At 40.1% G+C, this 24,953-nt stretch overlaps 1 protein-coding gene across 1 annotated transcript; it reads right to left on the reverse strand.

The window, feature by feature from the left end:
* Positions 1–427: 427 nt before the first annotated feature.
* Positions 428–24,735, reverse strand: LOC117299437 (ubiquitin carboxyl-terminal hydrolase 44-like). Its single transcript, XM_033782974.1, has 13 exons — positions 24,679–24,735; positions 23,218–23,378; positions 22,355–22,473; positions 20,712–20,882; positions 18,964–19,308; positions 18,243–18,378; positions 17,207–17,352; positions 13,879–14,028; positions 12,271–12,480; positions 10,636–10,866; positions 8,595–8,759; positions 2,901–2,947; positions 428–836 (listed from the first exon to the last, which is right to left on the reverse strand). The coding sequence occupies exons 2-13, from the start codon at positions 23,323–23,325 to the stop codon at positions 643–645; spliced, it is 2,022 nt and encodes a 673-aa protein (XP_033638865.1). The 5' UTR covers positions 23,326–23,378; positions 24,679–24,735; the 3' UTR covers positions 428–642.
* Between the last annotated feature and the right edge of the window lie 218 nt (positions 24,736–24,953).

Below are 24,953 nucleotides of genomic sequence, written 5' to 3' on the forward strand. Positions count from 1 at the left end.
GGGGGTCTTAAAATGAATTTGGAATGCTTTTCTACTGAACCTCAAACAAGTACACACTCTCTCTCCAACTAACCAAACTTAAAACTCAGTTGTTCAGTCATTTATATAGCCTTAAAGGCAGTGGACACTATTGGTAATTACTCAAAATAATTATCAGCGTAAAACCTCACTTGCTAACGAGTAATCGGGAGAGGTTGGTAATATAAAAAGTTGTGATAAACAGCTCCCTCTGAAGTGACGTGGTTTTCGAGAAAGAAGTTATTTTCCACGAATTTGATTTCGAGACCTGAAGTTTAGAATTTGAGGTCTCGAAATCAAGCATCTGAAAGCACACAACCACGTCTGACAAGGGTGTTTTTTTCGTTCATAGTTATCTCGCAACTCCGACGACCAATCGAGCTCAAATTTTAACAGGTTTGTTATTTTATGCATATGTTGAGATACATCAAGTGAGAAGACTGGTCTTTGACAATTACCATTAGTGCCCAGTGTCTTTAAGTAGCATCATTAGCAGAGTTCTGGGGTCTTTTCTAAGTTGATTTGGGTTGGTTTGGGTTGATAGTTCAAATCAGTTAAGTTGCCGTCCGGCCTTGTGAGGCGACTACCAACACCAACTTCTTTCTTCGTTCTTTGTTTACACTCTCAGAGTGTGATTCGTCTTTTTCTGATTACCCTTGACGGAGAGTCAACTTCGTCCGTTGAGCTTCGTACCGGTTGGCCAACGTGGGCCACAGTCCTTGTCCGTTTGCTGTAGAATAAAATATACGCCTGGCACTTTGTGACATCATCGACTGCGCACAGCTCAAGGCGAGAGTCGTTGCAATGAACCCAGAAACCTGAAATTGAAAGTAAGGGAATGTCAATTTTTTTTTTTAAATGTATTATGTGCATTGGACATACAGGTAGGTTTGTACAGTGAACATGGTAAATGATTGTCTACCTTGTTCACTTATATTGGATATTGGACATTCCTGTAGGTTTGTACAGTGAATGAGTGTCTACCTTGTTCACCTATATTGGATATTGGACATTCCTGTAGGTTTGTACAGTGAATGAGTGTCTACCTTGTTCACCTATATTGGATATTGGACATTCCTGTAGGTTTGTGTAGTGAATGAGTGTCTACCTTGTTCACTTATATTGGATATTGGACATTCCTGTAGGTTTGTACAGTGAATGAGTGTCTACCTTGTTCACCTATATTGGATATTGGACATTCCTGTAGGTTTGTACAGTGAATGAGTGTCTACCTTGTTCACCTATATTGGATATTGGACATTCCTGTAGGTTTGTACAGTGAATGAGTGTCTACCTTGTTCACCTATATTGGATATTGGACATTCCTGTAGGTTTGTACAGTGAATGAGTGTCTACCTTGTTCACCTATATTAGATATTGGACATTCCTGTAGGTTTGTACAGTGAATGAGTGTCTACCTTGTTCACCTATATTGGATATTGGACATTCCTGTAGGTTTGTACAGTGAATGTTACCTTGTGCATCTGTATTAGATATTGGACATTCCAGTAGTACATCGATATTGGATATTAGACATTCACATAGGTTTGTACAGTGAATGTTACCTTGTACATCTATATTAGATATTGCACATTAAAATAGATTTGTACAATGACTATCAATGCTACTCTGAACTTGGATATTCGACATTCCCGTTTGGGTTTGTAATGTATGTCTAGTTTGTAAATCAAAATTGAACATTGGACATTCACTTAGGTTTGTACAGTGTGTCTACATGTACGATGTGTACCATGTACGTTGATATTGGATAGTGGACATTCCTGTAGTTTTGTACAGTGAATGTTACATATATTGGACATTCACATACGTACATGCACAGTGTATGTCTACCTTGTACAGTGTAGATCGATATAGGATATTGGACATTCCAGTAGTACATCGATATTGGATATTAGACATTCACATAGGTTTTTACAGTGTATGTCTACCGTGTACATCGATATTGGATTTGGACAGTCCCGTAGGAACGTACAGTGAATACAGTACCTACACTGTAACATGTACATTGATATTGGATATTTGACATTCCAAGGGTTTGTAAAGTGAATGCATAGAGCTATATATATTGACTAGAGCGCTAACACCGAGTGGGCGCATCCATGTTTATGTACAAAACAATACGAAAGCTTGAAACTTTGTACGGCATTTGTACGGATATTTGCATGATAACACATTTGTTCGTCATCAAACCCCAAAATGCAGCAAATGTGAACGCACAATCTGCTGATCAGCATACAAACTGCGAGCGTCATGTGCGTCATGTTTAAAAGGCGCGTATACTTTTTTTAGAACATCAATGGAGTCGAACTTACGCCTTTCGTAGCGCGGACGTACACAAATGTGTATGTGAGCGCACACGCCGAAGTAAAAAAAAGAACGCAACGTGTGTCCTCTTATAATAAAAATTGTTCCGTAGTCACGCACCACATCAAACATGTCTGCGCCCAGGGTGGCTTCAAAATGCAGAGTAAGTTAGCGCTCTAGTCAATATATAATAGGCGACTGAAACAAAAATATAGTATTTCCGTCCACAAAACGGCCTTTTACCACCATTCTGAAAATCTTGCCAAGCAACTATGAGAAAGTTGTTGCTACTGTAGGTACCTCTAGGTGGGTACTTCACATGGATGCTTTAGTTATCTTGACATGATTTTTAATTTATGTGCTACATGCTTAAAGGGCATAGCTTATTAGTGCAGTTTAGTGAATTTTCACCCATATACATGTACAGTGTAGCTCTATGAGTGAATGTCTATCTGGTACATTGATACATGTACCTTGTACAACATTGATATTTGATATTGGACGTTCCCAAGTTCCTAAATTTCTTTAGTCGCCCAGGCTTTACTCTACACACCTACCTCCTTCAGTATTCCAGCAATACGCCGTGTAATGTCCAGATCCAAATCTAGCAATGGAAGAGAAAAACAAAGAAAGGTAAATGGGTCTGAGTACTTCTTGCACGACACAAAACACAAGGCATGAAACAAAGGTTTTACATGCTAAAACAGACTTTTGTGACATTTTTCAAAAACTACAGCACCCACCCAAGCAAGTAATATCTTTAAGGGAAGCCTTCTAATATCATTACATGTATAGCAAACTGTGTAAGTTTAATGTAAATCTGTAGACATTGTGTTTTGTGTTACAAAACAGTACCCCAATCCTTTAATAAAGGCACTGGACACTATTGGTAATTACTCAAAATAATTGTAAGCATAAAAACTTATTTGGTAACAAGCAATGGAGAGCTGTAGATAGTATAAAACATTGTTGGAAACCGTGTCGTGTCATGGCCTAGGGGTCAAGAGGACCGGATTCGAGGTGTTTGGTTCCAGTCCCGGTTGTGACACTTGTGTCCTTAATCAAGACATTTAACCATGATTGCTTCGTAAAGTTGGTGAGTTAGTGCTTTCTGCTCTACCAGCCAGCCAGGCTGATGGATGATACCCAAGCCCACACCTGTACATTTGTACATGTATGTATATGGACCGCACAGGGGGCAACCCTCTTTCAGCCCCAGGAGTAGGTGGCAACGGCCCCTGGAAAGATAGTTGATTGTAGCCAACACTTTGAAGGGGCCTTCAGGCCTTGTGTGTCAGGCGACTTGCATTACAAACAAAAAAATAAAAAATAAATCCTTGATTTCCAAATCCAAGGTCCCTTTGAAGCCGATTAAAGGCAGTGGACACTATTGGTAATTGTCAAAGACCAGTCTTCTCACTTGGTGTATCTCAACATATACATAAAATAACAAACCTGTGAAAATTTGAGCTCAATCGGCCACTGAAGTTGCGAGATAATAATGAAAGAAAAAACACCCATGTCACACGAAGTTGTGTGCTTTCAGATGCTTGATTTCGAGACCTCAAATTCTAAACTTGAGGTCTCGAAACCAAATTCGTGGAAAATTACTCGAAAACTACAACACTTCATAAGGAGCCGTTTCTCACAATGTTTTATGTCATCAAGCTCTCCCCATTACTCTTACCAAGTGAGGTTTTATGCTAATAGTTATTTTGAGTAATTACCAATAGTGTCCACTGCCTTTAATAGAAAATAGGCCCTATGGAATTTGCTTAATACACGACGGTGACTTTTTTGTGTGCGAATATTTCAACTCTATTTTTATAACAGAACATCATACAAAATGCCAGAATCCTTGAAAATTGACTACAATGCATTCATTGAGTCAATTTGTAATCACTCAGGGTACTTGCAACTAAGAGATAAACACTTAATTTTCGTGCAGTTCCGGCAGCCCCTTTCAAATGTATGAGAAATTTTCAACGCTTTTGTTCATTTTGCAGTCCTAATTGCTCACATTGTACATTTATGATTTACACTCGAGGGGGAAAAGCAACTGTAAGTCGTACACACATAGCTACGCTTCTGAGAGGTAATGCTGTGAATTGAAATTTTGAGAATTTAACAATAACCGAGTGATGGGATGCCGGAGGGATGCTATTGTTCCGTAGGCCGAACCAAAGATACAATGGGTAGACAACATCTGAGAATGGTAAGGTTGTGATACCAGCGAACTCAAAGCAGCAGCACTGGAACTGGCTGTGGTGGGAGCGGTACCAGTGATTCAAGCATTTGATACAATCTGATGAGGAGACCATGAGTAAATGCCTGGTGCGTCAACTAGAAAGATGAATTGTACTGTTCAGATGAAAGATTGTGTAATTCACCCTTCAAAGCAGGACTTGACGAGCAGTTCGCTGAAAAAAACAAAATTACTTCACCATCAACTCTGTGCAGATGAGAAATGAGATTGTATCACAGACGCAGAAACGTGATGTGTTGTTGCTGAGGATATACATTAAGAGCACTGAACTCAAGCTCTGGTGTTTCTGATCAGCTGGGTTTCGAGTCCACGGTCGTGAGACACTTGTGTCCTTAAGCAAGACACTAAAACAGTTATTGATGCGTGGTTCGGATGGGACGTAAATCCGTTGGTTTTGTGTGTTGCTTAAAGCACGTAAAACAAAAAAACTAGTGCACTTTATTGAATAGAGAAGTGGTTCACCCCTGCAGTGTTCCTGGTTTGATTGGCCTGCATATTTTGGCTGCATAAAGTAAACCATTAAAAAAGTCTCATACTTCAAAAACTTAGCTTCACTATACCTTGCAGTAAAATACTGGATCTTGATGAGTCTTGAGAAGAAGCTTTGAATCAGATTTTTTTCTGGGAAACTTCTCAGTACTGAAAAGAACTGTCCTGCTTACAAATGTATGAACTATTTACTGGGCGGAAGGTTTGTAATAATTGGCTGGGACTACTACTTTACATGTAGCTTAGGGTCGTTGACCTTATTAACTGCACTAACGCAGGAGTGAGTTCTTACAATGTTAATTGGTCTTAACGTTTCGACTAGCTCGCTCTAGTCATCGTCAGGCGAACTTTAACAGCTGATTTGGAGAATATGGAGGAGATTCTTCCTTTGCGAATCTACCAGACCATCGCAGGTATCCTGGGCACCCTTGGCAATGGTCTGGTTTGTTTTGTCATCTTGAAAATACCAGCCATGCAAACTCGTATCAACGCTTTCATCTTCCACCAGGCAGTGATTGATTTCTTGGGTTCTACGATGACTCTCTTGAAGAGTGAAGTCACGGTGCCTGACCCCATCCCAAGCAACGCCCTCGGATGGTTCATCTGCCGCGTCTGGTCTCCTTTTATTCTGTTCTTCTTCTTCGTGACGTCGACGCTCAATCTGTTAGCCTTGACCATGGAGAGGTATTTCGCCATCGTCCACCCCTTTAAGCACCACGCAGTACTCTCCACATACCCTCGTTTCAAAGTCGGTGTAGTCATGACAGTGTGTTGGGCTCTCGCTTTTGGCTTAACCATCTACACACCTATCGCTTCGCAAGTCGAAAATGGTCAATGTGTTCAGAATCAAATTCCTGGGTCCCTAATCATCGGAATCATAATTATACTCCTGCAGTACATCGTGCCTGTTGTAGTGATGTTCTTCGCTTATATTCGCATCGGTTTGGAGATGAAGCGGGGAGCGGCCTGTGTCGGTCCGGCACCAGCCCAGCATCTTCCAAACAGAGTAAACGCACCAGACATGGCCGAGTCCCTCCTTCGGGCCAGACGTAACACCTTCAAGATGCTCCTGATCGTTTTCATCACGTTCTTAATCTGCTGGACACCCAACCAGGTCATCTTCCTGATGTTTAACCTGGGTTTTCGATTGAAACTGACGGAATGGTTCTATTATCTCTCTGTGGCCATGGTAGCTACTAACTCTTGCGTCAACCCTTTCATTTATGCATTGAAATTAGGTCAGTTTCGCAAAGGTCTACGTCGGATCTTTAACGGTGTTCGGCAACAAACCGAGAACATTGGTACTGGACAGTCCCATAATGTATCAAGTCAAATACTGTAACCCCTTGAATAGTGCTGGGCGAATAGTGAAATTTTGTTATTCGGATACCGCTGGCCAACTATCCGAAATTAACTGGATATTTGAATCGTTTTTTTTTTTCGCCGCTAAAGGGCGATATAAAAAAAAAAAAAAAAAAAAAAAAAAAAAAAAAGGGCGCTGTTCTTTTGTGAATGAGATCTTATGGGCGGATTGATATTAGTTTTAGACAGTGTCACTCGGTTCATTCATAAAAATGACCGGATCTTATTTAAAGATGGCGATTTGCTTTTTCTTTTGATCGTGATTGACTCTACGTGAAGGAAAACTTTTGTAATCTTTGAACAAATTACGTCAGAGATGTCATTGTTTTAACTCTTCACAGAGGTGAGCATAGTTAAATACTTAATTTATGCTGTTTTATGCTGTCTTAATAGAAGTTTCATAAGGATTCAGACTAAACATTCATATCAGTTGTCGCCCGACGTCCGCGGATATTCGGATATTAAAGAATATCCGGTTACTCGGTTGTAATTACAGAGCTATCCGGGTTGTAAACAGGTATTCGCGCCCTATGCGGATATCCGGTTAAGAAAAAAAAGGCATTCGCGGTTACGAATAGAAAACCTATTCGCCATTAACCGGATATTCAAATAATTCGCCCAGGCCTACTTGTCACACGAAGTTTATGCTTTCAGATGCTTGATTTTAAGACCTCAAAATCTCTCCATTACTCAGTACCAAGTAAGGTTTTATGCTGATAATTATTTTGAGTAACCAATAGTGTCCACTGCTTTTAAAGGATTTGGGTACTTTTTCAAAATGTCCACAGATTTACATTAAACTTACAGGGTTTGCAGAAAATGATAGTGGAAAGCTTCCCTTCAAATATTACTAACTAAGGTTGTGTAGTTTTTGAGAAATGAGTAAAACAAGTCACAAAATATTTTTCGTCTCAGAAAGACGAAAAATTATTTTAGCATGTAAAATCCCATTAACCAGTTGTGACATTATACCGAACCACAGCATTACTGGTTAATACGTTTTTACATGCTAAAACTGAGATGAAGTTTATTTGCTTTACTCATTTCTCAAAAACTACGGCACCTCAGTAAAATTTCAAGGGAAGCTTTCTACTATCATAATCTTCAAACTGTGTAAGTTTAAAAGAAAATCTGTGGACATTGTGTTTTGTGTTAGGAAAAAGTAATCCGGCACGTTAATCCTGAGTTCGTTGGTTCGAATCCCACTCTAGTCAATTCTTTGTTCAATCCCAAAAATCATTTACAAATTTACCCAGTCAGTTTATATTGAAAAAGTACAAAGACCCTTTAAAGGCAGTGGACACTATTGGTTACTACTCAAAATATTTATTACCATAAACCTTACTTGTCAACGAGTAATGGGGAGAGGTTGGTAGTATAAAACATTGTGAGAAACGGTTCCCTCTGAAGTGGAGTAGTTTTATGAAAAAGAAGTAAATTTCCGAGAAATTGATTTCGAGACCTCAGGTTTAGAATTTGAGGTCTCGAAATCAAGCATCTGAACGCACACAACTTCGTGTGACAAGGGTGTTTTTTATCTTTCACAAGTCTCTAGAGGGTTAAAAAGCACTGTATATTCAGTACTGATATCTGTATGTGTAGGGAAAAAAAACTACGCGCAAATCATTCAGACGGGATTCAAACCCATGACCTTTGCATTGCTCAGCTAAAAAAAAACAAGAAACGCATTTCCGGTTAAAAACATTGAAATCACATCCCTGCTTACAATGGTTTATGGCCTTACATTATTTGGTTTGTGGTAACACCATGTGTGTATCTACTTGCCAGGTAGAGTTAGAGAACTGTCTTTCTTTATTCTACTACCGCGGAGTAGATTTATCGGATTGTTTGACAGACTTCTCAGTTCTGAAAAGACAGTCCTGCTTTTTAACTACTACCCGGGCGAGAGGTATACAAAATTGGCTGGGACTACTACTTTAGCTTATATAGGATCTATATTAACTGCACTACCGTTGAGTCAGTACTTGAATTGGTGTCAACGTTTTGTTGGTATAAAACATGGAACGAGATTGGATGATAAATGCTTTGTGGTTTGCAAAGATCGTGTTCTTGTGCAAAATAGTTATTATAACAGTGACGAATTGATCCATAGTACACATTGAGAGAAACTTACCCTCTACCATGGTGTATGACGACAGTCGTCAAGTCATAGATAAAATCTTCATTAGTCAGTCTTCGTTCATCTTCCTTAGCAACGAAGCAATATGGCCGCATGTTCAGCTCCTCATCAAAGTCAACATGGACGTTGATCTTCTCTCTGTGATTCCGTCCGCACCATCTGCAGAAGAAAAACAAAATTGTTGCTTAATTCGAATGACATTACAGAATTGGTAAGAAAGAAACAGTGAAGATCACAGATTTACATGAAACCTATACGTCAGACCTAATGATGATGAACAAGAAGAAAACATCCCTTGAAATATTTCTGTCTGAAATGTCATTATTTGGTGAGCAAAATGAGGTGTTTGACAACCCAGGTAATATTTTTTTTTTTTCATTTTAGAAGAGCATCTGTCTATGCTTTAATGCTGTTCAAACCCTATGTTGATATATACCTTCTTTGGTTAAAAAAAAATGGTTAGAGTACGAGATACGAGAAAAAAAAAACTCAGAAATTTTTTTTTATTTATAAGGAAGGAAGTTAGCAATATAAAACAAGATTCAATTTGGCAATTTAAACTAACAATATTTTGTTTGAAAATATCACCCCTTTTTGCCTGTTTTGGCTAGTTTCTCTGACAAACGATTCATATACTACAATCACGCAGTCACAATTAATATGAGGGTTAAAGGCAGTGGACACTATTGGTAATTGTCAAAGACTAGTCTCCACAGCTGGTGTATCTCAACATATGCATAAAATAACAAACCTGGGAAAAATTGAGCTCAATCGGTCATCAAAGTTGCGAGATAATAATGAAAGAAGAAAACAACCTAGTCACACGAAGTTGTGTGCGTTGAGATGGTTGATTTCGAGACCTCAAGTTTTAAATCTGAGGTCTCGAAATCAAATTCGTGGAAAATTACTTCTTTCTTGAAAACTACGTCACTTCAGAGGGAGCCGTTTCTCACAATGTTTGATACCATCAACCTCTCCCCATTACTCGTCACCAAGAAAAGTTTTATGCCAATATTTATTTTGAGTAATTACCAATAGTGTCCACTGCCTTTAAGAGTCATTGCTGACAATAAAACTGCAACTAGGATCCAAACCCCTGGGATTAGACTTCACAGACACTGCCAGAAAAACAAACCCCTTCTCAAGCGACAAGTGTAACTCGGTTATTGTGCGTGCCCTTCACAACACACAGGACCAACGGCTTTACTCCTCATCCAAAGGACGACGCATCAAGGTTAAGTGTCTTACTTAAGGACACAGGTGTCACGACTGAGACTCAAACCCACACTCTGCAGATCAGAAACACCAAAACATCCCACAAATGATGTCATAGTATTGTAATTTTAACGCGCGCCGTTAGCGTCAGAAGTGTAGCTGGTTTTTCAAAACCCTGTGGTTACTTCTTTACCCTTCATTAATTGTAACAAGGAAAACACATTTTTTTGCTCACCCAGCGGACAGATATGACTCGCCCGCTGTTTCAAAAGTCAACTTGCCAAAGTTGGAGATCTTAAAATGTCGGAACTGAAAACCAAGGCGTTTTTTCATAGTAGGAATTTCGCCAAACTGCGGAAAATTCTCTTCCCTGATGGAACCCACCTAATGAACCTCTTTAAGTGAAGACGCAACACCTGGGGCAGCTTAGTGAGGAGCAGTCTCTTTGCTTTGTGGCATTGGTTAGAAACTCTGGTTTGACCGAAGCGTTTCGTCTCCTACTAATACATCGCTCACACGCGCACACCTTAGCGTACACTTTCTCACGATCACAGCCACAATAAACCTAGCGGAAATTTGAATTGTCAAAAAAACATTTTACAAACTTTAAAACAATCTCTCTTTTGGATTTTACTACAAATACCCCTCATTTATTGTGACTAAAAAAAATTTTTTGATTCGCCTAGTATGACACACCCACGCTTCATGAGTCAACTTGCCAAAGTTGGAGAACTCAAAAAGTCGGAACTGAAAACAAAGACAGTTTTTCAAAGTCGAATTCCACCAAACGGCAGAGAATTCTTTTCGCTGTTGAACCTACCTGAATCTCTTGAGGTGAAGACGCAACACCTGGGGTAGCTTTGTGAGGAGCAGTCTTTTTGTTGCCTCAGTCCGAATCTCTGGTTTGACCGAAGCGTTCCGTCTCCTACTGTTACATCGCTCACACGCATACACTTTGCCGAGATTCTCCCGCTCCGTAAACTTTGCCAGCATCTCCGTCAGAGGGCAGCTGGCTTCAGAGAGGCTGGTTCTCCACTCGCTAAACTGATATCTAAGATTAAAAAGAGATTAAGATTAGATTAGATTAGATTAGGTTGAAGCAAGACCAAAGGCGAGCGGATCAACTGTGGGGCTAGGTTACTCAAACTAATTGTGTTAAAAGTTGAATGGCCTCTTGACTGTGATCTTTCTCTGTGACATTTGATACTTCTTATCATTTAGCTGTGTCTTGGATCAATGCTGAGTAGACCATTATTTTGATAAATCTAGGGGAAATCTGTGGGCGGTACAATGGATTTTTCTCAGAGTGCTGGACATTAATTTGAGAGCCCTGGGCAGGCCCACCCAGCACTGCCCACCGTGGCTACAACACATATTTCAGCCAACTTTTCACCATAATCTTCCAGCATGTTGAAGCGTACACAGTCAATTACTTTATAATTGTATTGAGAAAGTTTTAATCCCTCTTTAAAGGTGGTTCCGTGCTTCAACAGTTTGTATCGTAAACTCTGATGTGATCCAAGTAGACCGCCAACATTAGACTAAATTGCTCAGTCGGTAGAGCGCCGGCAAGCAAAGTGTACATGTACATGTATTCTAAGTGACAGATGCAATGTAAAAATGCTGTGCAGATTTAATCATAAAGACTCTGTGAGAGTCAGTGTTATTCAGGACTCAAGTCAGAGTGTGTTTTATTAGGACTCCTGACACGTCTCAAACTATAATGTTTAAAGGCAGTGGACACTATTGGTGATTACTCAAAATAATTATTTAGCATAAAACCTTACTTGGTAACGAGTAATGGGAAGAGGTTGATAGTATAAAACATTGTGAGAAACGGCTCCCTCTGAAGTAATGTAGTTTTCGAGAAAGAAGCAATTTTTCACGAATTGGATTTCGAGACCTCAGATTTAGAATTTGAGGTCTCGGAATCGAGCGTCTTAAAGCGCACAACTTTGTGTGAAAAGGGTGTTTTTTCTTTCATTATTAATACTATTTAGCAACTTCGATGACTGATTGAGCTCAAATTTTCACAGGTTGTTATTTTGTGCATATGTTGAGATACACCAAGTGAGAAGACAAGTCTTTGACAATTACCAAAGGTGTCCAGTGTCTTTAATAAAAGTAATGGTCTGTTGTATGGGTTACCCGACTCTCTTCTTGATAAGCTTCAATGAATTCAAAACTCTTCCGGCAAGACTTATACTTGTTCACATTTCCCCAATTTTGTATAAGTTATGTCCCGTCTCTTTAAGCAAAGGGCACACCTCTTGGCGGTCATTATACATACATGTACATATAAGAAGTACTGGGTATGTTACACACAATTTTTATATTTTCACAAAATGACCACCCTTTTATCAAATCCTGGATGAAACCTTGCCTATCCTTAATCTGGCAGTTAAATAAGTTGAACATTTCCCCTGGGAGTTTCCCTAGAGTTTAACTAACTCACCTTTCAGGAAACTCTAGCGACAAATCTCCGAGCGGCTCAAAGGTATTCGATTTGTTGAGGCAGTTCAGACACGTCACCTGACTGACAATAGCGCCCTCGAAGCTCTCCGTTACGATATCTTTAGTTGGTACTAATGCCCCGCTGGTCATCCGAACTAGGGGCGCCGAGGCGACACACTGGAGCTCAGAGTGGACCTTGTCCAAAAATTCACTGTAACACAAGAACAGAAAATAAAAGTTAAACAAATAGTAAATGGCATAAAGTTTTGACCCTGGCAGAGTCTTTCTCGTCGTCTAAATGACACAAAAACACGAAAAACATGTAACATGTAACAGCTACAGTGAGTGTAACATGTTCATGTATTTCCACTTCACTAATTTCCAAAATCTACCCTTAATGAACATAAAATTATGTTATCTTTTCATACTCGTTCTGCAGATTAATAGATTTATTACATTAAGTATAAACTTCCTAGGTTTTAAGTTGATAATTTATTTCTTTATTAATTTACTTAAAGGCAGTGGACACTATTGGTAATTACTCAAAATAATTATTGGCATAAAACCTTTCTTGGTGATGAGTAATGGGGAGAGGTTGATGGTATAAAACACTGTGAGAAACGGCTCCCTGTGAAGTGCCATAGTTTTCGGGATAGAAGTAATTTTCCACGAATTTGATTTCGAGACCTCAGGTTTAAAACTTGAGGTCTCGAAATCAACCATCTAAACGCAAACAACTTCGTGTGACAAGGGTGTTTTTTCCTTTCATTATAATCATGCATTTTCGATGACCGATTGAGCTCAAATTTCCACAGGTTTGTTATTTTATGTATATGTTGAGATACACCAAATGTGAAGACTGGTCTTTGACAAATACCAATAGTGTCCACTGCCTTTAGCCCTGAGATCATTTCCCCTATACCTGAGACTAATGAGCTTCTGTATGCTCTGATCGTCTTCAGCTTTTTTTCAGAAGACGATCAGAGCATACAGATTGAAACGTCAAGTTGTAACAACTGGAAATGAACCACCCCAATTCATTTAGAAAGAGTCATTACATGGTGTTATCGCAAACCTTTCAGTATTGAATTATTATTTTATGATTTATTTCTTTCTTGTACTTTTAAAGACAGTGGACACTATTGGTAATTTTCAAAGACTAGTCTTCACAGTTGGTATTCTCAACATATGCATAAAATAACAAACCTGTGAAAATTTGAGCTCAATTGTCGTCGAAGTTGCGAGATAATAATGAAAGAAAAAACACCCTTGTCATACGAAATTGTGTGCTTTCTAAAGCTTGATTTCGAGACCTCAAATTCTAAACTTGAGGTCTCATATCAAATTCGTTGAAAGTTACTTCTTCCTTGAAAACTATGTCACTTCCGAGGGAGCTGTTTCTCACAATGTTTTATACTATCAACCTCTCCCCATTACTCGTAATCAAGAAAGGTTTTATGATGATAATTATTTTGAGTAATTAACAATAGTGTCCACTGCCTTTACCTCTTTGTAGTTTGACGGTTATTCAGCAATTCAGGCTGTGATTGTCTTTGTTTTTTAATAAACCATTTCAAATCAAACCAAATCGCTCAACCTCTCTACTTACCAGAGGAATTCTTGGGCGTCTTGCTGTGAGTAGCCTCTAAAGGACGGAATGAGTCGCCAGACACTGCTCAAGATAGCATGGGGAGAAACAATGGCCCACTTTCCTGACCACATCACACGGTATAAAACATGCAACTCATGACACAGCGGACTGCCACAGAACAAAGAAATGTTATTAACAATAAAAATAATAATAATAAATAGGGTAGGTGGCCTTAGCTTTCGATCAAAACCGGACCTTCTTCAGAGGCACAATAATAATAATAGATGTTAAATTTGCATTGGAGATAAAGAATATTAATTTTGGTTTTGACCTATACAGCGATGTGTGTAAGCAATGTATACTCAAAACGACCCTTGCGATTCTAGAGCAGTGTCATACCAACTAGACCACCGAGATTGCCCGGTAGCTAGAGGCAGTTAGAATCCTATGTTTTGGCAGCGGGTGCCACAACGTCATAAAATAAATTAAATTTTTGCATCGATCGGGGATAAAGAATATTAATTTTGGTTTTTACCCATGCATCGATGAGTCCTGTGAAAAAATATCACAGGCATTACTCGGGTGGGATTCAACACTACCCTTGCAATTCTAGAGCATTATCTTACCAACTAGATTACCGAGATTGCCCGGTAGCTAGAGGCAGTTCGAATCCTATGTTTTGGCAGTGGGTACCGCAACGATATATAATAAATGTTAAATAATAATAAGAAAGACTTCTAAAGCGCACATATCCACCCTGCTGGGTGTTCAAGGCGCAGTTAAAACCAATAAACAAAATGAAAAACAGAAATACCCAAAATTAGTCCTTGAAAATCTGTGACATAGGCCTAAGACAGGTTTTGAGAAGAGATTTGAATTGTGTGGTACAGAAACAAGATCTAAGATTAAGTGGTACATAGAGAGTTCAAGATGCGAGATGCAGCTGACGAAAAAGACCTGTCACCCCATGAGTGTCAAGACTTGGGCTCATTGAGGAGAAGCATGGAACTTGATCGACTTGATCAAAGATTCCTTTACAGAGTGTAAACTTCAAGTAGTTCTGAGATATAATGGGGAGCCTCTGTGCCTTTAAGTGCTTTGTTATCATAGAGTTATATATAAAAACTAGAGGGCGCACTGGCCTATATACGCGCTCCGGCATGCGCGCAGGCGGCCATTTTCTAAGTTGACAAAACTGGCATCACACAGCATGTGTTTGTGCCGCCATTTTGTAAGTTGAACAAACAGCATTGCGTGAGCGTTCAATAAAAAAAAACCTCAAACGTGCAGAATAACGCGCTTGTCATCTTGCGGTCCTGTGGCGTTTGTGCACGAAGCATCACTCGTGCGCCCTCTAGTTCTTATATATACAGTCGACGCCCGTTATAACGAGGTCCGCTGGACTGGCCCATTTTCCTCCTATTATCCGAATCTCGTCTTAAACGCAGCGCGCTAAATATAGATACATACGTCATCATTGTGCATGCACACAACACGTGTACTTGCATATACATGTACATGACATAATGGCCGCACGTGTGCACACACAGATGCATGGCAGAGCTGCAATTGACTATACATGTACTACTGTGTGCATAGAGTAGCATGTGCGATGTACTGCACAAACAAGCACAATTAACGCGGGGACTATAAAACTGTTTTAACTAAGTTGGTTTAGTTTTAAATTCAATTTTAAAATCAATTTATATTTTACAAGATTGATAAAAAGTGTAAGATTTTAACTTGCGTTCATGTTTTGGGAAGTTTCTCTTACAAAACTTTGGTCGCCGGCAGTTTATTGCCAATGCAATAAATAGAGTCTTGGTTTTCATTGGTAACCACCTGTTTAACGCTGGATGGTTCATTGCTGCTGCGAGACACCAGGGGAAATCTTACTGCTGCAATGCATACTGCACACGCTGTGAAAATTTTCAGTAAATAAAATAAAAGCTGGATTTTCATTGGTAACGACTAGTGTAATAATAGAAGGTTCATTGCTAACGCGAGATACCAGGGAAGATGTTCTGTGCATGTGTGTGCATGTGCAATACACTCGTCGCAGCAACAAAAAATAGAATCTTGATTTTCATTGGTAAACACTGTCATGTTAGATGGTTCATTGCCAATGTGGGATACCAGGTAAAATCTTGCTTTTGCATTCAATAATTGATCACGCAACTAGTTTTGATTGTAAGTTGCGGGTGTTTTTTTTCTTCTGAAAATTTATAATGCGCTTATAAACTCAGTGGATCAGTATCTTTTCTTAAGATTTCTCCAATGTTTGAACCATGCAAACCTCCTAATCCCACCATTGTCCGGAGTTTGGAATTAACAACCTTGCTTGCTGACTCGCGACTCCCGATTTCGGATTAGTGTTGCTAGCGGTAGCGTCCACTTAATACCTCTATTGTATGTCTTAAAAAAAAGCCACAAATATCGACTTTACCAGCTGTACAGGTATTTCCTTTGTTGGTTTTTGAATTTTTCTCGTTATAGAAGGGTTTTAAACAATGTTTTGCTCGTAATGGGTCTCCCAAATTACCTCGTTATAACCGTGTTCTCGCTACTACCGTGCTCGTATAATCAGTATTTTAATGCATTGAAACACGCAAGGGGCCGGCAAAAAACCTCGTATCAACCGGAACCTCGTAACATGCGAGCTCGTAATAACGGGAGTCGACTGTAACTCTATGTTTGTTATAAATCTTTTTAGAAATTACGAATCTATGACCCTTGACCCTTAACCCGTTCACCCCCAAGTTCTTTGTGGCGTGTAATGGCCAAGCGGTTAAGAGCACCGGATTCAAGTTCTGGTGTTTTATCAGCGCAGAGGGTGGGTTCGAATCCCGGTCGTGACACTTGCTACGTAAAATTGGGGAGGTAGTGCTTTCTGCTCTACCGGCCAGGCTTCGGATTGATAACACCCAAGCTTATATCCCTATGGACTGTAAAGGGGTAACCCTGTTTCAGTCCTAGGAGTAGGTGGCAACGGCCTCTGGAAAATGAACAACAAAATTGTAGCCCACACTTTGAAGTGTCCTTCAGGCCGTGTTTGTCTGGCGACTTGCATGAAAAAAAAATAAAATAAAAAAATCTCCTAGTGCCCACTTTGTTTGTCGACTCAAGCAAGTTTTCAATGACTAATTTTTTTGTTTCTGTTTTTCTTTGTGTTGTGTTTTGTTTGTTGTTTTGTTTTTGGTTTTACTGCGCCTTGAACACCCAGCAGGGTGGATATGTGCGCTTTAGAAGTCTTATTATTATTATTATTATTATTATTATTATTATGGTGAAGTGCACGGTTCACTTTCCTGAAAAGGTTAACCAATTCAAACAAAACTCAACTCACAAATTATTCCTCACGGTTCGAGGATCTTTGTACGTTGATGGGTCGACAGCTTCATCTGAACCACCGCTAAGACCCCCTGAGGAGGGGCCAGGCTGTCGCAGAATACGACCCTTGCTCTTAGCGCCACCTTTGGGTTTCTGGACCTCCTGTTGGAAAAAAAATTGGAAGAGAGGAATTACAGCTTACGTGTAAAAATACAATATTGAAAATAGGTTAAAATTAATCCAGGACAGGAACTCGATAACAATTCTCTAAGAGGTGAAAATTTGTTTTGGATTTTTGTAGGAAAAAGTATGAGAGACATGGATTTACTCACTGAAAGGCATACACTTCTTTGATGCACTAAAGACAAGCCCCATGTCAATGCACTGGGTGAGGATTCTGTGGTTTTTAAGGTGCTGTGGCACAATACGCTGCCAATCGGACCAGGAACAGGGGGGGCAAGTCCCTTCTCTTTACAATAAGTGCCTTTTACGTGCCTTACGCAACACACAGGACCTACAGCTTTTCCTCCCATCCAAAGGACGAAGCAATAATGGATTTAAGTGTCTTGCTTTAGGACACAGGTGTCTAGACCGGGACTTGAACCAACCCCAGTTGAAAACCCCAGTTGGGTACTCTTAACTGCTGAGCCACGGCACTTCCACAAGTAGTCTTCCTGAATTTTGCAATATATTCTGCGTCAGTAGAACTCACAACCCATGGACACTTCACAATATTCAATTGTTGCACGCTGTGATGGGGTCCATGGCGTTTTGTACACCAGAGGGAGCAAATGGACCCCAAATCACAACGTGCAACAATTGTTTTAACAGGATTTTTCAGTGTCCCCTCGAACCCGTGGCCGTTTCGTACTTAGCGCTGGAAATTGACCAGTGCTGGAACGATCAAAGTAATGTTTACCGGCAATAACAAAACTCATGTTACCTGCTGCGCCAGGGTACATGCGTTTTTGTTGCCCGCACGTGATTGGTTCTCGACAAATTTAAACTTCACAGTTTGTCACCGAGGTATAACAATAGGGTTCGGTACTTGCCTCAAAACATTCTATCGTGGTCTGCCTCATGTACTCAGTTTGTCTTCTCGTTCCCACTACGTGTGAGTGACTGCTCTCTCTCGGCGGGAGGTTAAGCTCCAAATGTAGAAAGCATTCCCGGAACTGATGTAAATGCCTGTTGAAAAAGCAGGTATAAAAAAAACATGGTTTTTATAGGGTTTCATGGCTGAGCGGTCTCTTATCTCTTAATATTTTACTTGCTGAGGCACTGTTGCTTTTGAGAAATGAGATTTCAACTTTTGCATTTTTTCCTGACAACATTGCTCTGTGATTTTCACTTTTTTTTTCTCAAAAAACTTGAAGACTACAGGCATGTGAGTAACTATATCCACGAAAAAAAAGAGGACAAGAGAAAACTGGGCAAAAAAAAAGAGGAAAAGATAATTTTCCTGTACTTTTGTACACAGAAAGTGAAGAAAAAAGAGAAAAATCATCACCAAAAGAGAGGGTATCAGCTGAAAAGAGGAAGTCTCACTTAACAGTAATGAGGCTAAATTATGTTACACGCATCTTTGTTCATAGTGATTAGATATTCATGTCATGGCTAAAAACTTGATGAACAAAAGATGTCAATTTTTTTTTTTGATTTTTAACCTCTTTTAGTGGCAGGGAGGGGGGAATACAAAAATACAGATTTCTGGTTAAAAACTAAGAAATTACATCCCTGAATACACATACCGAAATGACTAAACTGACTCACCCCAGCACCTGCAGAATGGAGTTCATATAGCAGGTGTTGCCCAGGTTCCTAAGCCCCGTCACTCCGGGCGTCAGCACAGTCCACTTCCTCTTAATCTCACCTATCCGCAACTCGTCCGGCCTCGTGCGTTTCTTACTTCTCTTTTCACACTCCACGGGAATGCTTTTCGCGGTCTTAGGGAGAGTACGCTTTGGAGGTAGCTTCGTCGGTTTGGGTTTTTTGCCAGTGATTTTGTCGCCGTGGACGAGGCTCTTCCAGGGAAGGAAGATTTTACTGAGGAGGACGAGACGACGGTGAACGAGGGCGGTGTGACCTTTATCCTCCCATGTTAAACTTTCCTGACGTCTGAAATCATAATAACATTAATACAAGATTTATTTAACGAGACGACAATGAACGAGGGCTGTGTGGCCTATACCATGTTAACTTTTCCTGACGCCTGGAATCATAACAATAATAATGGTTAGAGATTTATAAAACGAGACGTCAGTGAACGAGGGCTGCATGAGGGGCCTATATCCTCCCATGTTAAACTTTCCTGACGCCTGGAATCATAAACGTAATAATAGTTAGCGATTTATACAACCAGATGTTGGTGAACAAAAGGGCTTCATGTATGACTTTTTTATGTTAAACTTTCTTGACGCCTGGAACCAGATAATAGTAACAACAAAGATTTGCCTAGCACTTGTATCTAGAAATATCTCCACTTTCTTGAGACCGTGGCAGAGTTATTTTTAAAGGAACAAGTTGCCTTGGATCGGTCGAGTTGGTCTTTCAAAAGCATTTGTAACCATTTGTTATAAAATGCATATGATTAGAAAGATATTTTAAAAGTAGAATATAATGATCCACACAAGTATCACATGTAATTGCGTAGTTTTTCTTTTATTCGTTGACAAACACCGCTGGCCATTTTTTGACTCCCATAAATGGCCGACCGTGTTAGTTCGCAAAGTAAAAGGAAAACCACGCAATTTCGAGGCAAATGTGTGTGGATCATTATATTCTAATTTTACAACATCTTTCCAACCATTATCTGCATTTTATAACAAACGGGTTACAAACGCTTTTTATAGACCAACTCGTCCGATCCAAGGCAACGTGTTCCTTTAAGCCTGGGCTACTAGTGTCATAATTGCGTCCAAGGTGACACATGTGCTGGAAGGGGTGTGATAGGCTGAAAACCTGAACTGTGAGCGCAAAGCGTAAAACAAGCAAGCTCAAAAAACTTGCGAGCATTAAGCCCAATATTACTATTAATGATTGGTTTATCTGGGACATTATATGGGGCGTTACATGGTTTTACTTGCATCATCATTTTTTTATGACACATAGGGTGCGTTCGTTTAGCTTCCCTGGGTCGACCCGGTTCGCCACGGTACGTTCGAATAGGTTTGACGGGGCTCACCCGAGTCAGCCCCCAGTGCCCTGCTTGTGGAGTGGGTCACTTTAGGGTGACCTGAGGTGCATGCCGTCACCACGAGAGGGCGAGTGTGATCGTTCGATTACCTCTTGTCAGGGGCTCACCGGAGTAAGCACCCTGTATAAACTTCAAAATAAAACCGGAATAGTTTTTCTTAGGGCAGAAAAACCCACAAAATCCAGTTATAAAACAAAAGAAAATCACGTACCTGTTAACATGTTTAAATGGGACAGTTGTTCAAAGATTTAAAGTACTTTACCGCTTTTAAACATGAACAGTTAAACACCCCTCTGAGGCAACCTATGATAACGTATTTGTTTACCTGTGTTTAATCTGTTCGCCGGTGTCCACAGAGAGCGCCCTCAAGAGTCGACGTCCGCTCCTCGTTTGACTCTCGTACAGAGTCTGCTTGGTGATCGCATCGAGGGTTGTACGCAACAACTTGAGATCACCGGGAGCGTTGTCATTCAGAATGTAATCATCGCAATCATAACTGGAAAAAGAAAATAAGGCAATGGTAATAATTCAATTTAGATTTTTCGTTCTATAAGTTTGTCCATAACAACTTAACAAGACAAGGCTTACACCCCGTTCACACAGCTCTACGACCTTAAAGGCCGGTTATTAGTTGGTCGCGCGATGGCCTTGCAATACAGTTTATAGTCATCGCTGAGGCCTAAAAACGGTGTCTTTTTTTGATCGCGCGTCAAGATTTCCATCGCCAGACCATCGTACGACCGGCCTTAAGAAGACCATGCCGATCCCCTCGATCTCAACAATGTATCAAGTCGGGACACAATCGCCATCAAAATCAAGCAATTTGGCATATTAAACACTTCACCCTACTCTTACGCTTCCACGTCAAAAGTGTTACTGTCTTGCTGCTACTATGAATACACCCGGTCCAATGCTGACCAGGTTATTGTTTCTACTTTGAAATAGTTGTCGATGGTGCTGTGTTTATATTTCGACCACCGAGATCTCTTCGCGATGCTACCACGCTGCTTGTACGATAATGGCGTTCCTGCTACGACTTTGTCCCGCGTTTTGTTGGCTACCACCCGCCTACCCCAGGGGTAGAAATTGCCACTAGCCAGGGACTACCAGATTTACAGCCGGGCTACTTATTTATCCAGTTTGATAGCCAGATGGGCTAGTGGAAAAATAATGCAAAAAATCAACATTACAAACAGCAATGAACTGTGCTAATGGTGCATGTAAAGTTTGTGCGGTGATTCAAGACAAAATCTCATCAGGGCTACTAAAAATTCTGGGTTACTAGCACTGCCGACTACCCTACTGACTACCATGAATAAACACTTGATTTCGACCCCTGCTACTCTCATGTTAAAGATAAGCGTTAGGAGAGAATGCCGCTTCCTAGGAGATCCTAACCCGACCAAACCACACTCATGGAGATCCCCCACGCCTGGCCCTTGATTGGCCGCGCTATTGGCCACTTTTCCATGGTAGAAGAAGCGGCATCTATGAGGAACGAGGCATAAGAGCCAGTCTTTGTAAGGGGCTACAACTTTTACAAGAAGAAACATTTTAAGATTCATTACCAAAAGTATATCTTGCCTTTAAAGACACTGGACACTATTGGTAATCGTCAAAGACCAGTATTCTCACTTGGTGTATCTCAACAATGCATTAAATAACAAACCTGTGAAAGTTTGAGCTCGATTGGTCATTAGCCTTGCGAGATAACACACCCTTGTCACACGAAGTTGTGTGCTTTCCGCTTGATTTTGAAACCTCAAATTCTAAACTTGAGGTCACGAAATCAAATTTGTGGAAAATTACTTCTTTCTCGAAAAACTACGTCACTTCAGAGGGAGCCGTTTCTCTCAACGTTTTATACTATCAACCTCTCCCCATTACTCGTTACCAAGTGAGGTTTTATGCTGATACATATTTTGAGTATTCACCAATAGTGTCCACTGCTTTTAAGGGTTGTCTTACCAGAATACGTATCTATCATTGACTTCGATGGCGAGTGGGTGTTTGGACTCTTTGAAGTGTTTGAGGGCGTGCTCCTCATTGTAACGTCCACACGCCACGTTGGTACAACTCAGACAAGCCTGTATGAAACAAACACCACAACACTGTGTTATAATTAATAACAATAACTAGACAATATGGTTTGAGGGAACAATGTCAACTCACCGAGTGTCGTGGCCCAGTGGTGTTTCTGATCAGCCAGAGATGCAACCAGGTGTTGACAAAAAAATCTGAAAATTTTTGTGGTGACGTTTTGAACACTTAACGCAGTAAACCACCCCAACCTCGCAGCCAGATATAGGGAAAAACCTGGACTGATTTGTTGCGGTCACCAGAGGCGAACATACCGAATCTGTATATTGAACAAACAAATTTTTTGGACGATCTTACCTGCTAATTTCTGCCCTTAATAACACTTTTTCGTCAATAGCAATTTTCATGGGTTTATGATTTAAGGATCGGTTGGTTAAAAAACTTATTTGGCAATAAAAATGTTTGGTCAGAAATGCACACTTGGGAAAAAGTGCGGAGGTAGAAAGACATGTACAGATATTATGTCGATACGGTCGATCCTACCAAAATACTTCCTTGCCGTTAACTCGTCAACTCGCTTGGTGCCGTCAACTCGCCGTAAACTCCTCCAATTTTCTGCTGACATTTATGAGTTATTACCAATAGTGTCCACTGGACTCTTCTGGTAATTACTCAAGATAATTGTTAGCGTCAAAATTACTCATAAATGTCAGCAGAAAAACTTCTTTGGTAACAAGCAATGGTGAGCTGTTGGGGGGTGGGGGCGATTTACACTCAGTACATGTACTTACCCAGACACTTTCAGTCGTACCGCAAACTTTACACAGCCATTTTTGTGGGTTAAAGACGCAATGGTTGTGAGCCAGTCTTAATTTCTTGATGTGGATGCACTTGTCCATAGCTCTTGGTGAATACTTTGTTGCGGTTCTTCATAAAAAATCTTTCGTTCAATCTGGAAACACAAATCAAATAACATTAAAAATTAATTTATTTATTTCTTACTTACCCTGGGGAAACCTCTCAGTGAAACACTGTTTTTCAGAGGTGCCTAGCAACTACAAACACATTACAATTTTAAAATAATATAAATATTATTTTCGAGCAGGCTTGAAAGTGGTGGCACCATACTGAAAGTTATCCGACTTCGACTGTAGAATTTAGTGGTAAAAAAGGTTGTTTGAGTCAGTACGAACTTAATCGGCCAGCAGAACGCAGAAGGGGGATGTGAAAAAATGTTTGAGGAGATCTTTTTTTTATTTTAATAAAAGTAGTTTAACAGACATCACATGCAATCAACCAAGTCAATATAATGTTGTATTGTTTGTACTTTTTTTGTGTTTATAAACAAAAATGTGAAGTGAAGTTAATTTTGGCAAGATCAGGGCCCAATTTCATAGATAGAGCTGCTAAGCACAACAATTTGCTTAGCATGAAATTGTTGCCTTGACAAAAACAGGATTACCAAACAAATTTCCACATGAATTTCAGGATAAGCGTTTTCACGAAGTGCAGAAATGTGTTTTGCTCTACCGCGTGGAATTATCCCTTGGCACGGTGCAAAAAGTGGGTGCTCCGGCTTTTGCGTTTTCACGAACAGCCAAAAGGTTTATACACGTTTATACATGTTTGATAACGTTTTCACGATGAGAACATTTTGTTAATTGAATAATTAAATTACTCATTAGTTAAACACATTAGAAAGAAAAAATAAACAGATTTGTATGACTTAGGATCTCTTCTTCCCCGACATGCAAAAAAATTCCAAGATTAAATTTGGAATAGTCTACCAACTAAACTTTAAACGCGGTTTTCTCAATACAGACATACATTTTTTTAGGCCCCCCCCCCCCCCCCCCCATGGCTGCAGGGGACTTGTTGGCTCTTCGTGAAATTGCTGACGATATAACTATTCCTAAATTGGTGGTCGGATGCAGAATCTTCACCCACAGGAACAGTCATGACAGTTCGCGGTTGTTTTGGGTTTTTTTTTTTTTTGGGGGGGGGGGCATAATCTCCTCACACACGACACACAATGGGGGACACACCGGCACTCTCCAAGTCCAACCACATTCATTTTAAAATTAAATTTGAGTTTTTAATTTTAAATTGGGATTTTTAATAATGACAACGGTTTTCTGAAATGTTGGCACTCTTCAATGCTGCGTCCCCTATGACACCAAAGCAATACTTTATGTTAAATGTTCATGTTCAGTCTTCAATGTGGTCAATTTAAATGAAAGATATAAACTTACAAAAACACTCTTTTCTTGCTTGGCATCTTTTCTGTGTGTAAGTCAAACTCAGCCCAAACTAAGGCCGTGTCCGAAACGGCGACTTCGGCTACAGCTACGGCTAGATCGCGCGCGTCTGCTATTCTTCAACACTGGTAGACGCGCTGATCTAGACGTAGCTGTAGCCGAAGTCGTCGTTTCGGACACGGCCTAACACTCTGTCGAACTTCGCGGGTTTACGGACGCACTTTTTATATTGAAAGCATGATACATGATTGGTACCCTACACATGAGCA

This window comes from Asterias rubens, chromosome 14, assembly GCF_902459465.1.
Source record: "Asterias rubens chromosome 14, eAstRub1.3, whole genome shotgun sequence".
Lineage (NCBI taxonomy): Eukaryota > Metazoa > Echinodermata > Asteroidea > Forcipulatida > Asteriidae > Asterias > Asterias rubens.

Excerpts from the sequence above, each read along its gene's own strand:
- LOC117299437 (XM_033782974.1), bottom strand. The coding sequence starts at position 23,325 with ATGGACAAGTGCATCCACATCAAGAAATTAAGACTGGCTCACAACCAT. Across the intron at positions 17,353-18,242 it reads CCACGATAGAATGTTTTGAG|GAGGTCCAGAAACCCAAAGG; the intron begins GCAAGTACCGAA and ends TTTTTCCAACAG. Across the intron at positions 12,481-13,878 it reads GACGCCCAAGAATTCCTCTG|TGAATTTTTGGACAAGGTCC; the intron begins GTAAGTAGAGAG and ends CTTGTGTTACAG.